The sequence below is a fragment of the Microtus ochrogaster genome, linkage group LG4 (assembly GCF_000317375.1).
Source record: "Microtus ochrogaster isolate Prairie Vole_2 linkage group LG4, MicOch1.0, whole genome shotgun sequence".
Classification (NCBI taxonomy): Eukaryota; Metazoa; Chordata; class Mammalia; order Rodentia; family Cricetidae; genus Microtus; species Microtus ochrogaster.
The window spans coordinates 39,042,068-39,056,337 of NC_022030.1; the positions used below are offsets into that span (position 1 = coordinate 39,042,068).

Below are 14,270 nucleotides of genomic sequence, written 5' to 3' on the forward strand. Positions count from 1 at the left end.
TTAACATAGTCACCGTGCCACAATCCAACAGCAGCATCAATGTTTGCTTGGATGAACTGAAACCTTACATCCATACAAAAACCCACACATGTGCACACAGATAGATATATAACGATTTTATTCATGATTGTCCCAACTGGGAAGCAACCAAGATTTTCTTCAGCAGGTGAAATGCAAAAACAAACAGTTGAACATCAAGGTAACACATTTTATCTAGTGAATCTCTGGAACGATCTATGTTCATAATTGTGATAACAGTTATAGAGCCTTGGTTTCTAGAGATCTGAAGGGGGGAGTGACACAAAGATGGAGTGAAATGATTTTTTAAAGACAGTGACTGTCATGACAGATACACAGCATATTTGCATGCCTAAAGGATACCCAACTCCAATAGCAAATGCTAAAGTAGACAGAGTTGGAGTAATGACTTAGGAACATAAATTCACCAAGTGTAACCCATGGCCATGTGTGGTGTGTGATGATGGTGGCAGCAGGGCTGGGGCCGTGCTCTGTGGATTCCCAGGTTTCAGAAACCTCTCAGTATTTCCCATGCCATTTTACTGAAAACCCAAAATTGTTGGAACACTGGCTCCAGGCTCGTGAAAGCAACCCTAATTAAACTTAGTGGATCACAGATAAAACAACAACAAAAATGAAAACGGGGATGGAGAATGAGAGTAGGTAATAGGTGAGGTAGAATTCATTCTCCAAAATATTCTCCTGTGAATGTATGAGACCTCAGAAAAATGAAAAAACAAAAGATGCCAGGCATTTGATGAACTTAAACCAATGGAGATTATAATAGTCTAGCAAACAGATTTCTTGTATTGCGGCAGTGGTTGTGCTTTTAAAGGAGAGTGCTATTTTCACACCTACAAATACAGCTACAGAATCTCCAATACATCTCCTTACTGTGAATGTTTGGAGATTAGGTTCTCTTAGCACACGCTGAAACCGATGGTAAAGATGACAAAGATGAAGTTTCGAATCAGCGTTTTTACTTTTGCTAGAGGAAAAAAATGTCAACTCAGGTTAACGCTTTAAGATTTAATCCATTTCTATGCTTTCTCTCTTTCTTAGGGGGTTGAGTGCTTTTCCATGTGGATTAGTTCCAACACAAATGCTAATCGGTGCAATAATTGCATGGGGAGGTATCCCAGCTCTGGAGTTCCTCCCCAAGAAATAGCCAGAAAAACAACAAACCAAATTACCTTCAGATAGGGTTGCTGAAGGCTATGCTACAGAACCAGGCAGCTTTAAGGACCCTGTTGGCAGGCAACCCTGGGTCTAGCTATGAAGACCTTGCCTCTGCGTGGGTTTAGGTCGGTCGATGGCTATGCCTTCGATGGGACCTATGTGGCTCATTGTGGTGTCTGGAAGGATAAGGGGTTGACTCTCTGTTTCGGTGGTGGGTAGAGATTCTGCGGATGGGGCCTGGCCTCTGCTCACGATATGCTGAGCTGGATTCCCTGTTATGCTCATTCCTGCGCCTCGGGGAAACTCTGCGAAATGGCTGTTGCTGGGAGGATGGAGAGGAGAACATGGCGTCTTCTCTGCGGCTTGGCAGGTTTCGCGCATGAGAGGAAGATCTCTGAGGACTGTGGCGGTGGTACCTGGGAGAGGAAGAGTGCCTGGACTCAGGGGCTTCACGAACCTCACGCCTGTCGTGGTCTCGAGGCTGCCATCTATCTGCCCGGTCTGGCTGTCTCTGAGCGGGAACATCCCTGATCCACCTGCCCACAGGGTTGTGAGCTGGGAGGACCACGCCCCAGGCGTCTGCCACGTGTGCCAGCAGCAGCTGTGAGAGGTGGCGGTGTGCCCGCTCGTCCCAGTGGACGCCATCACTCAGTCGGTGCTGCCCCGCATGGCGGAAGTGGAAGTGGAGATCCAGCACATCGAAGCCACGCCTCACGGCCTCCGCTGAGCTGTAGAAGTTGGCCTCCATCACATCCTCGCGCAGGCGCGTGGGGCAGGCTGGCCCATCAGGCAGGATGAAGCCCCCAGATACGACCTCGGCGATAGGCATGGCAGTGTTCCACACCAGGAGGCAGGAGGCAGGCAGCACTTGATCCAGGCGGCTGAACAGCTTCTCCAGGTCCTCTTGGTAGCGCCTACGGAAGTTGCGTCCATATCTGGACAAGTCCCAGAGGCAAGAGTTCATCACCACCAAGTCAGGGGCATAGTGGCCCCAGCGCAGCTGGTGCAGGATGTCCTCGACGTAGGGAGAGTAGGCACGTGTGAGGAAGTAGAAGCGCACCAAGTGGTGGCCCGAGCAGAACTGGCGCACCTCGCGGTAGTGGGTGCCATTGTGCATGCGTCCCCACCTGCCGCCCTCCAGCAGCACGTCGTGCTCGAAGCTCAGCTCACCTTTACTCTTCAGCTGATTGGAAGACAGCAAGCAGTCTTTCTGCAGCAGGAGAACCAGGTCCTTGTACACAGCGCGCTGGATGGAGTCCCCCAGGATGACGACGAACTTGTTATGCAAGAGCTTCTGGACTTCGTGAGCTCGGAGGTGGGGCATGATGGCTTCCTTGGTGGGAGCTCCTTTCCAGGGAGCTCAGGGAAAGCGGAGAAGCTCGCAGTGGAGCGCTCCGTGCAGCTTTCTGGCCGCGAGGTTAAGGACAGCAAGCTTGAGCTCCTGAGGCTGTAGACTGCCTCATCCGGTTTGCCACCGCCCACGGTGTGACCTCTGAACCCTGAAAAGTGTTGCGTGCGTCCAGGCTCCACCTGGTGGATGGGAGGCTTAGCACCTCATCAGGAAGTAGCGGCACCCCGGGAGTACAGGCGGGTGCCCTGGGCATGGGCCCTCTTGCTTCTGCTGTCTAGAGTGGCCTCAGCCAGGGTCTCAGCACGGCTAAGGTCTTTTTGGCCTCCAGCGCCTTGTTAACGTCTGCAGCTCTGTCTGGAATGCCTTGAGGGTGCTTTCTCTAGCTGCTTTCTTTACCGCGAACCTTACTCTAGTTGACTTTTTTTTCTTTGTGTTTCCATTGTGGGGAGAGTCCGTTCTGGAGGGTAGAACTCACCGATCTGACACTCACCGATCTACGGCCATGGTGACACTGCAAGCCACGATGGGTAGAAAGCACAGCCCGTTGTAAGAAATAATAGAGAATTCTCACGTACCTTTTTCCAGCTTTCCTGTAACCGTGAAATCCTTAAGGACTTAGGTTATCTCTGTACGAAGGTATATGGGCTGTTTTCTTGCTACAAGATACGTTTGTACTTGCGTTGGCTTCTTGTCTCCTTCACGGTCCCACTCCCTAACTCCTGGTAGCCACTTAAAATAATCTCCATTTACACAATTCACCATTTCAGGAATTCTATGTAGGTGGGATTGTACAGTGTGTGACCACGAGGAATCTCCCCACCCCCACCCTACCCTCATTGTCCCCTGCATTTGTCAACTTTCCAAAGTCTGAACTTGTTGTCTGAACTAGGTGAGTTTACTGGCGACGGAGATGTCTGTCCTTTTTTCTTTTGGCTCCCTGAAGCGCCCATTGGAAGGACAGCTGGGTTGTTGGCAGGTTTTGTCTGTCACAAACAGCACTGCCGAACATCCTGAACAGGTTTCGAGTAGACCTGCATTTTCTTTATTTTGAATAAACCCAGTATTGTCATTGTAAAGCTGCAGGATGGCGGTACAGCTAACGCTTTAAGAAATGTTTTTGCCTATCTGGTGTAGCGCATGCTTTGTAGTCCTAGGAGGAAGAGACAGGAGGCTAGTGAGTTTGTGGCCAGCCTGGGCTATTTATCACATAGTGAAGGTTAGTATCCAAAGAGAAAGGAAAACCAAAGTCTCAAATTGTTTTTGGGGGGTGACTGGGTCCGTTCTTACTGGTGTAAATAATGGTTTTTGAGAATAATGTTTTTTTCTTTTTAAAGATTTATTTATTTATTTCGTATCCAGTGTTCTGCCTGCATGTATGCCTGTGCACCAGATCTCATTGCAGATGGTTGTGAGTCACCATGTGGTTGCTGAGAATTGAACTCAGGACCTCTGGAGGGGCAGCCAGTGATCTTAACCTCAGCCATTTCTCCAGCCCATGTATAGCGGTTTTTATTTCTTTCTGGGTTTTCTTTTTTTTTTCTCTCTCTCTCTGTTTTTTTTCTTTCTGGGTTTTCATCTGCATAGCCTGAATATGTTAAACCCCAAATCTTTCATATACTTACTCAAGCAGGTCTAACCTCAGAGAGTCAAAAAAAGAAGGCCACTTTCTTTTTCTTTGGGTGCACTTGTAGATGCTATTTAGCCCCCATGGAATCTGCTTAAGATTCCCTTGTCGCTAGGTTATCTTAGACCATTTAACAGGTGTTTGGGAAACTCAGTGGAATAGTGCTTCGTTTGGGAGCTAAGAGAAACCAGAGATTTAGGGCACTTACCTGGGCAGGGATGTGAAGAACAGTTAGGTTTGCTTCTGAAGCCAGCGTTGAAGTCTGACACCACCATTGTCTCAGTGTTCAGGAAGGAAGGATGTCAGAGGAGCAGGTCTTACCTTCCAGGAGGTTCTGCCGTTCTACAGTTGTGCATAGTGTCCACGCTGCTCTGGGCAGACAGAACCTCTGAGGTTCTACTCACATCTTCTTGGGACATTTTAAGCCATCTTTATTCCACTCTGTCTTCTCCAGCGATTCAACTGCCCTTTCTCCTCTAGGAATTTCTCTCATTGAAAATCTCTTAGGTTTTAGGACTAGTTTTCATTTTAAAACTGTATCTATAATTTTGGTGTAATCAAAACAATAAGGAATCATGCTTGCCTTTCATCTATCAGTCACTTTATTTTTTTTTAACTACAGAGACAAGTATCTTGCATATTTAATTTTACTTTGCTAAAATTGTTTCTCTGAGATGGTGATTGATAGTGTAAGAAATAATTTCTAAGATAATTTTCACATTATGAATCTGCATATAGAAAGTTGAAGCAATACCTTTTGACATACTGCTTTTGTAGAATCTTGAAAATTATTTCTTATTCTAATAATCTTTTAAAAATGACCCTCCAAATATCTCTTTGTACTTTGGCTAAGCACACACATAGAAAAAATTAAGAAAGATTATATCAATAAGTTATTTAGGTTTGTGTATAATTTGGATTCTATAGTCCAATTAGTTTGCCTTCCTCTTAGTTTTGAAGAGTCTATGATAACAATACTCCCCCCCTCAGAAGCAGATTTGGTCACATGTTAATTTCAGTATATTTTGACTCCCATGCAGTGAAATATAAATTTCAAATTAAATATCTATATTTATTTATTTATTCAATAATAAAGAAGATGGCATATCCAGTTGGTGAAATAAAATTTCCTTGAGATGGATAGGAAACATAGATGAATAAATATGTCCTCTCTACTTTAATAAATAGCTTAAGATTTAAAAAAAAAAGCAGAGCTAAACCAAAGTATTAAGACATTTTGAATGGGGCGAGTGAAGTGTATGGCTAGAGGTGTACAGCTGCACCCATGCATGGGCCAAAGTGCCTGGCAGAGTCAGATTTCAAACTTTATGGTAACAGTTTCACCCCTAAATTCTTCAGAGTTTAGAACATCATTCTGGTTGTAAGAGTTAAGAGTTAATCATGTTGATGGTAAGAAAGATGTGAAAGAAAAATCAGGCCCTAGGAAGGCATAGACTGAAAATGAAGATCCGGATAATGAGGAGGTAAAGATGAGATAATGAGGCCTCTCACTGCCTAGAGAGGCCTTTGCTGACTGTCTTTATCCGGCCCACTTTCCCTCTTGCCAGCAGCTTCTATACCCTGCTTTATTTTTCGTTATAACCTTTACTGTTACATGGCATTTTATTGTTATTACTTTATGATTACCTTATCATTTTCTTATTCCCTCAGATTTAAACCCGATGAGAAAATTACTTGTTTCCATTTGTTCATGTTTCCTCAGCTTTTAAAATTATTTTGACTGTGTGGCCAATAAGTCAATACATGTTTCTGGGATGCAAACAGTAAACCATGGAAATTCATTATTGGGAGAGATCTTTAAAAAACTGTCCCGACACCCACCTAATACTTGTATTGCCTGAGTAATACTTCTGCTTAGAGTCGCCCAGTCTGTGTTCTTACACCCATCATGTGTAGAGGAGGGTTGCCCTCCCTGAGAGATTGTTCTGTCCTCAGGACGTGGAAACAGCAGCTGAGCATGACTGGATCCGAGGATATGTACTCAAGTTACTGTCTTGAAAGAAGAAAGGGAGGAAGGGAAGGAAAGAGGAGGGGAATGGGAAGAAGAAACAGAAGTGAGAAAGGGAGGAAAGGGAAAGAAAACTGGGCTGTTAAGAGCCTTCGATTCTGGTCCATGTCTGGGCCCATCGTCCTACTGCAGCTGGGATCTGTGTGGATGACCATGGCCAATGCTGTACCGAAGGCCACACAGATGTCTGTGGTTCGTACTGAAGCCTGAATCCATGCCGACATCCGAGGTCTGTGCCGCCGCCGCTGCTGCTGAGGACCATGTTGCTGTGAATGGCTCACACTGCCACCCGAGGCCATGTCCTTGGCCAGTGCTGCTGCTGAGGGTTCTGATGGGGTCCCTGGCCTGTGCAATGGCAGAGGGCCATGCTGACCTCCGTGGTCTGTACTGCCACCAGAGACCACGCTCAATTCTGTGGCATGTGCTGATGCTGGGGACCATGTGGGCGCCCATGGACGATGCCGTCTCAGAAACCATGTGTAAATCCATGGCCTCTGCTCCCACGGCCAGTAGAAGGCAAAGAAGCTGCTTTTGCCATTGTATTAACGACTGCAGAGTCATAGTTGAGAAACAGGTATAGAAGGCTTTGGGGAGAATCCTCCCTCCCCTACGCCGGAAAAAAAAAGCAGCCTAGACAGAAATCAATGGAAGAGAGCTCTTAAAAGTTGTGATAAGGATACTGAAGTGTAGCTCTCCGCAGTTGATGGCTTCTGGCAGAGGTGCAGGCAGGGAAGGCTGTTTTCTTTAAGGGGCTGGCCATTGTGAGTTGGACCAAGTTCCAATCTGAGTGAGATACACAGATTGAAGTATCTTTTCGTCCTAAGGGTGAGGGGAACAGACCTGGGAGGGACTGGGAAGTGAGTGTGCTTGGGGTTCATGATATGAAATTCCCAAATCAATCAAATAGTATAAAAAAGTTTCATTTTTTAAAAAATACCGCTTTATATCTTGAGATATTAGAGGATTGTCATAATTATTCTCCAGTGTCTTTAATGTTATTTGGAGACCACTAATCTCTGTTTTTCTTTTTAAATATTAGCCTTAAATCTCTTCAGTTATTTACAATACCAATGCATGGTTCTCATTGTGTGTTTGCACATGTCTGTACACTCCATGAACACAAACAGTAGGCCACTCAGAAGTATGCCACCAGGCCACAGAAAGAGCCGCCCTGTGTGGTAATATTGTGAATGCTTGTGAGACAATGTCCCTTTTCTCTCCCGAAAGGACTAAGTTTATGATACAAATTCTCTGTCCTGCATATTTGGGAGTGAGTAGAAAAACAAGCATATTTTCCCCTGTCTCTCTGTTCCTTACTCTTATTTAGCTTGTTGATTGAGCAGTAACAGCAAAACCTTCAGATTCAAGTTGTCATTTTACCAGTTACTAAAGCCAGGCCACCTGTTGGGGTTGGTTCTAGTTAAAAAATCTCTTCTCTGTTCCTAGTTACTCCCCTCAGAATATGTCACAAGACATCTGTGGCATTCAAAAGCAAATCCAGTTTTCCAGGTGTGGCTTGATGCACACAATTCCAGATGTGGATTATCACCTCTTTTGTTAAAGCAACGCTGCCTAAACTCTAATCTGCCGTTTTGGATAATGCCTCGCACTCATGACTCATTTTGCCTTTACCTTCTACTGTTCTCCTCTGAGTCATTTTCAATACATGACAAATATTAACTTCCTTGTCCTAAGTCTATGCCTCTGGCCTTATAATTTTGAGAACAAATAGAAAAAGACTTTTTAATGTTAAGCTTATTCTGTTGACCCTGCTTGCCAAGATCTTGTATCCCGTTGCTGTAAGCTGTTGTCCCGGCTGTGGGTTCTAACTTGGCCGTTCTACGCGTTGAAGGCCCTTCCTGGGAATGTGCAAACCATGCCCCATCAACAAGGCTTCTTTCGTCAACAGGAAATGATCGTGCTAGATAGGACAAGCCTCCGTGCGTGTTTACTTCCCTTCCAGACTGCATTCTATCCTGGTGTCAGTGACTTTGCAGAGGATGCTTTAACTCATTATTGACCTTTGCCTCTAAGAATCCTTTTCTACCTTTTCCAAGACAAACGCTTTGTGAGACCACATGCCTTCGGAAAGCCTTTCTATCCTAGACTTATTGTAGATTGGACAACATGACCTCACAGAGGTATGCAGGACAGCCTCCCTGCCTTCTCCCAGTCCACTCTGGCCCTGTTTCGTGCTCTGGGAAGCTGTACTCTTTGTACTGCATTAACTGGATTCCTTTGTCCTGAATTAACTGGGGACTGCAGGAGAGCAAAGGGACCGAGATTGTGGCCTGCATTCTATCAGATTCTTGTCTTACAGCCGCTCATAATATAGCATGTTTAACACAGGTTAAGTGGCTTAGTCCCCCCCCAAAGGCTTGAAAGTCCCTCCTCTGAACTCTTCCTTGCCTAAAGAGATAAAACTAGAACACTATGCAGATTCGCAAAAGCCCCTGCAACCCTGCTGCTTGACATCTAAGGGTCAGAGACTTCCTGCTGTGTGACCATAGAGGGCTGCAAGTTTGATTTACTGCTCTGTGGTTCCTATTGTGAAATTCATAGTCTGTTTGGAAAGGGGCCCTACAAATTATGCAGCCAGTCTTGCTGGGGGTGGTGTTGTTTTCCCTCAGTCACCTTACCATCCCCGGGGAGGCTTTTCTTACTACTGCCCCATGCTTGTGTGGTACACACTTTTGTGTACGCACCGGCTGCTCCCTGTTAAAGCTCTGACTCATACAGACAGAACTGTGATGAGTCTAATTTGTTCTTGTGAGGCTCTGTTGACTCCTAGTGATCATTGGTTCTTTATGTTCTCCACACCTTTCCCTTTGTGTAAAAAATTCTAAAAGCTTAGCTGAAGTCAATCTAACACTTCACACTAATTTGCTACGGCTCTATTTGGCCCCTTTTCAAGATCAGCTAGGACTTTGCAACACTTCTTTGTCTTTCCCACTGCTGTTTTGAGCTCCTCAAAGGCCACTGACTCTTTAGAAACTTCTAGAGAAAATTCAGACTCAGCCAACACTCCAGGTTCCTCTTACCAATCCACTTTGCCCTTTTCATCCACAGAGAGGAGAGGCTTGCTTTCTTTGCCATCATTGAAGATAGTAATATCAAACCAAGCATCTTTCTTTTCTTGAACTGATAAAAAAAGACTTAAAAAAGCAAACAAAAGGAAACGTCCACCCATTTGGTACCACAAACTTCCTAAATTCATCAATTCCATGCCACTTTCTTACATGACTTCTCCCATGACTGCTGTTTCTGTTTTGCCATCTGAGTTTTTGAATTCCTGGAGAAGGTCAAGATACTAACAAAGTACAAGTTAACTTTATATCTCACTTTTTTCTAATTCCAAGGAAAAAATTTCTTTCTTTCTTTCTTTCTTTCTTTCTTTCTTTCTTTCTTTCTTTCTTTCTTTCTTTTTTTGTAGCTGTCTTTATGCTACCCTGATTGGAGTCATCAAAACTCCAAAAGTATTGGTTTTCAACAGAAAAAGCCTAGAGCAAAATGTAGGTATAAGGACCAAATTTGAATCATAAAACCATGTTAGGGACGACAGAGAGGATGAATAAAGAAAAGCTGTGCCTTGTCTTAATACATGTGACTGTTCCAGAGACATCTGTGTGAGTTTCTTCTCACAGCTTTCTGGGTGGTTACCATGTCCCCTGCATTTGCAGGTTTAGGCTAGCCAGAAGGGCAAGTGACGCTTAGACTTTCTCCGTGTCCCTTCAGAGGCTGAGCTCAACAACCACATTGGTTTCTTTGTACTGCCTGCCCCTTTCTTCCTCTGTGGCTTCTTTATTTGTACTCATACTATTAGAATTGCATTTATGTGAACTTCTGAAATCATCTTCCATCTCCTGATTTCCTGGCATAAAACCCAAATTTGCCTTTTATTTTTTAAATAGAAATAGATCTTGTCTACTCTTCTTCAGCCTCATCTGTGGAATATATTTCTAGTGAATCTTTATTCAGATGAATTAAATAGATGTTTAAATATTTTGTAATAAGTATTTAGAAAAAGCTGTTTCTGTTGTCTTAGTCCATTTAGGGTTATCTAATACTATACTGTTCCACATTATTAATATGATTTTGCTGTTTTTGTTAGCTCTGTGTGAGGTTTTTCTTTGTCATTGTACTAGTATAACAAAATACTTGAGATTGGGAAATTTATAAAGCACAGAAGTTCAAGGTTGGGGGGCTAAAGAGTCATCAGGAGTATTCCTTATTTTTCCATTTATTGAAAATAGATATTTTTTCTAACATTATATATCCTGATTGTTCACATTTCCCCCTCCCTCTGCTCCTCCCAGTTCCCCCCCCCACCCTTTCTGTCTCTCATTAGGAAACAGGCATCTAAGGGATAATAATACAATGCAACAAATAAAATAAAATATAAAACAAAAGCTATCATGTCAAAGTTGGACAAGACAAAGAAACAGAAGGAAAAGAGTACAAGAGAAGGCACAGGAATCAGAGACCTGGTTTGCCACACACTCAGGGATCTCATAAAAACACGAAACTGGAAGCCATGATATATACACAGAGGGCCTGGTGTAGAACCGTGCAGGCCCTGTGCTTGCTGCCTCCTCTCTGTGAGTGCATAGGAGCTTTGATCATGTTGGCTTAGGGGGCCTTGTTTTCTTGGTGTTCTCCATCCCATCTGGCTCTTACAGTCCTTTTGACTCCTCTTCCTTGGGGTTCCCTGAGCCTTGAGGAGAGGGATTTGATACAGACATCTCATTTAGGGATGAGTGTTCCAAGGTCTCTCACTCTGCGCAGTGTCTGGCTCTGGGTCTCTGTATTTGTTCCCATCTGCTGCAACAGGAAGCTTCTCGTTGAGGTATTTCTTGTATTTCTTGATGTATCTTCCCACAGGAGAAAATGAGGGTTTAAGGGGGCAAGTTGCTGAGTGGTAACCTCCAGTTGTTATATAACTAGTCTTGTTCCTTGTGGGATCCCAAGGGGCCGTACTTCCCTACACTGAAGTTGTGGGGATTAGCTTTGTGGTTTCTGACACATCATTGGGTCAAATTATAACCTTCCTCTCTGGCTTTCCAAATTTATAATCGTCTAACATATTAAACATATTCACTATGGCCAGAGCACTCCAGAACAGTAATGCATCCCAGACCCAGATAAAAGTAGAAAGTTTTGTGCAAATCACACATAAATGTGAGATTCAAGGCACAATCACTGCCACCCCCACCCCCCCGTGTGTGTAAAATTAAAATCTACTTGTTTCTAAAATATAAGAGTGAGGTAGGCATAGGGCAAACAAATAGGATAAGTGGATTCAAGTGAAACTGAACTACAGCTGGGAAAATAACCTTAAGTCTTAAAACTTTAGAATAATCTCCTTTGACTTCATGCCTTCTATTTGGATACACCAGAGTTCAAACTGGGCCTCTGAGGTTTCAGGTAATCTCTCCCATGGTATTGGGCTCAGTTTACTTAGCAAACTCTAATCATTTTGCCATTCCAAAACTGGAGTTGCAGACCATGGTTTCATAAGTCTGTGGTCTTGGAGGCTGCCCTTCCAATGGCTCCACTTGCAATGCATTTGGGAGGGCTCTCTGGGGATTATGTCCCTATGGTAACACTGTCTCTCCTGGCATTCTGTGATACTCACTGAAATCTATTTTGCAGGCTGTCCTAGTATCTCTGTCACAGCTGGAGTTTCAATTCAAGAGGTGCCCAGATCAGAGTGGCCTCTGAGCATGCCTGTGGGGGAGTGTCTTGATTGTTAATTAGTTAATAACCCCACTATGGGCAGCACCATCCTTAGGCATGTGGTCCAGAGCTATATAAGGAAGCTAGCTGAGTAGAGACCAGTTTGCAGGGGAGGCAGAAAGCACCATTTCTCCATGGATGGCTCTGCTGTGAATGCCTTGGTTGGAGGTAATCTCATCTACAATAGCAAGTAGGCCTTGCTTGACTTCCTACTTAGATTCTCTCAGTGATGGACTGGGACCTGGAATTTTAAGCAGAACAAAGCATTTTGTCCTCTAAGTATTATCAAATTTTTGAATCAGGTGTTTTAATCAAAGTGACAGAAATCAAACTGAAAGCATGGCCCTGTTGTTCCTGAACTTGTTCGCCCACAGTGTTAGCATGACATGGCTGTTGTCACAGTTTATCGCTAGACCCTTTGGGAGCTGTGAGTTCAGGCATGTGTGGCTTACCTGAACCAAGGCCCTGGGGTGGTGGGCAGTGCTGGAATTTGGTGCTGAGATCTTATGTATTTAAAAACCTTGGACTTAGTGTCCTAGTTTGCCCAGAAGGACTTTTAAAATCCTTGGGGGTTGTTCTTCCATCCCGCGGTAAACAAGGACCTGGCTTCCCCCTGTGTCAAGCTCTGTAGCAAATGGTTATTTGTGCATTCCCTTTGTTTCCAGCTAGCAAGTTGTATTTTCCATGGAAAGACTTAGAAATTTCCAAGTCTTTCCATTCCTTTTCCCTTTTAATCTCAGACTCCAGCTCTTAAAACGTTTTTCCCTTCTTTTACTGGAACGATGCATCACCCTGAACAATTTGCTGCTTTGCGGTTTGTTCTCCAGATACCCTAGCTCTTAATGGTTTTTTGTACCTTTTATGTAATTTAGCAAACCATTTGAAGACCAGAGGGTTGGCTTAGTAACATGCTTGCTGAACAAGCATGTGGACCTGAGTTTTGATCTCCAGCACCACGGAAAGAGCTGGTAATGCGCATGTCATCCCTGTGATGGCGAGGGAGAGACTGAAAATCCCTAGAACCCTCTGGAACCAAATCAGTGAGCTCCAGGATAAATAAGAGACTTTGTTTCAAAACAATGTGTGGAGGTTGTGTGGCGGTGGCCCTGCATTAATCCCAGTGCTGGGAAAGCAGAGGCAGGCGATCTCTGTAAGTTTGAGGCCAGCCTGGTCTACAGAGTGAGTTCCAGGACACCCACGGCTATTACACAGAGAAACCCTGTCTTGAAAACAAACAAACAAACAAACAAACAAAACAATAAAAAATGGGGTGGAGATCAAAGGAGGAAGATACCTGATGTGGACCTTAGGCCTCAGCATATGAATATACATGAGTACGCATACCTGCACAACATATACTCACATGAACAGGAATACATGTGTTCACCACATGCATGCACACACACACACACACATCCACACATCTACACACAAAGGTAAGTACATAAGATAAGGTACTCTCAAAGAAAAAAACTCATCCCTTGGTGGATAGCATCACTTAGCAGATCTGCTGTGTGGGGAGAAGGAGGGGAGGGGCAGAGGGGAGAGAATGGGAGAAATGGAAAGGAGGGGTAGGGAAAGAAGAGGAGAGGGGCAAGGGTTGGGGAGGAAGGAGGGTGTTTTATTTTTCATAGTAATTGCATTAAATTAATTAACTCCCACAAGATTTGCATTAATCCCTTAACAAGAACAGTCATGTCCTAGTCACCTAATTATTCCCACCTTACTCTTTCTAGAAGGTTCTATGGCCTCTTATCACTGCTACAAGGTGAAGCTTATAAACATCAGGCTTGAGGAGCCAATTCATATTCAGCCTCTAGCAGTTTGATACCTCAGAAGGTTTGCCCGTGCTCCATGTTAACATGCCTCTGCCATTTGTATTCACATGATTTATTCAGGAAATTTGTTTGGGATGGAAGCTGCAAATAATCTTAGAAGCTCAGAGGAAAACCACTTATTCAATATATTTCCCTTCAGTTTTACTTTTTTAAGACAGTCTGTCATCAAAGCTGTTTCTTCTTTTAGAAAACTTAATTAGTAATTAGTTTTTAATTTTATATGTATGGATATTTTGTCTGCACATATATGTAGGTATATGAACCACGTGCATGCCTGGTGCTGGAAGAGTGCTCTAGATATACCCTGGAACTTGAGTTACAGATGTTATGACCACATGTGGATTCAGGGAACTGAACCCATTTCCCTTGGAAGAACAGCCAGTATTCTTAACTACCAAGCCACCTGAGGTGGGATCCTTTCCTTTCCTTTCCTTTCCTTTCCTTTCCTTTCCTTTCCTTTCCTTTCCTTTCCTTTCCTTTCCTTTCCTTTCCTTT

General features: G+C 44.0%; 1 protein-coding gene across 1 annotated transcript; it reads right to left on the bottom strand.

Moving 5' to 3' along the window:
• Positions 1-938: 938 nt before the first annotated feature.
• LOC101989785 (PC-esterase domain-containing protein 1B-like) lies at positions 939-2,521 on the bottom strand. The gene is made up of 2 exons (XM_005361523.2): positions 1,450-2,521; positions 939-1,006 (listed from the first exon to the last, which is right to left on the bottom strand). Exons 1-2 carry the CDS (start codon positions 2,519-2,521, stop codon positions 939-941), a joined length of 1,140 nt encoding a protein of 379 aa, XP_005361580.2.
• Positions 2,522-14,270: the final 11,749 nt, after the last annotated feature.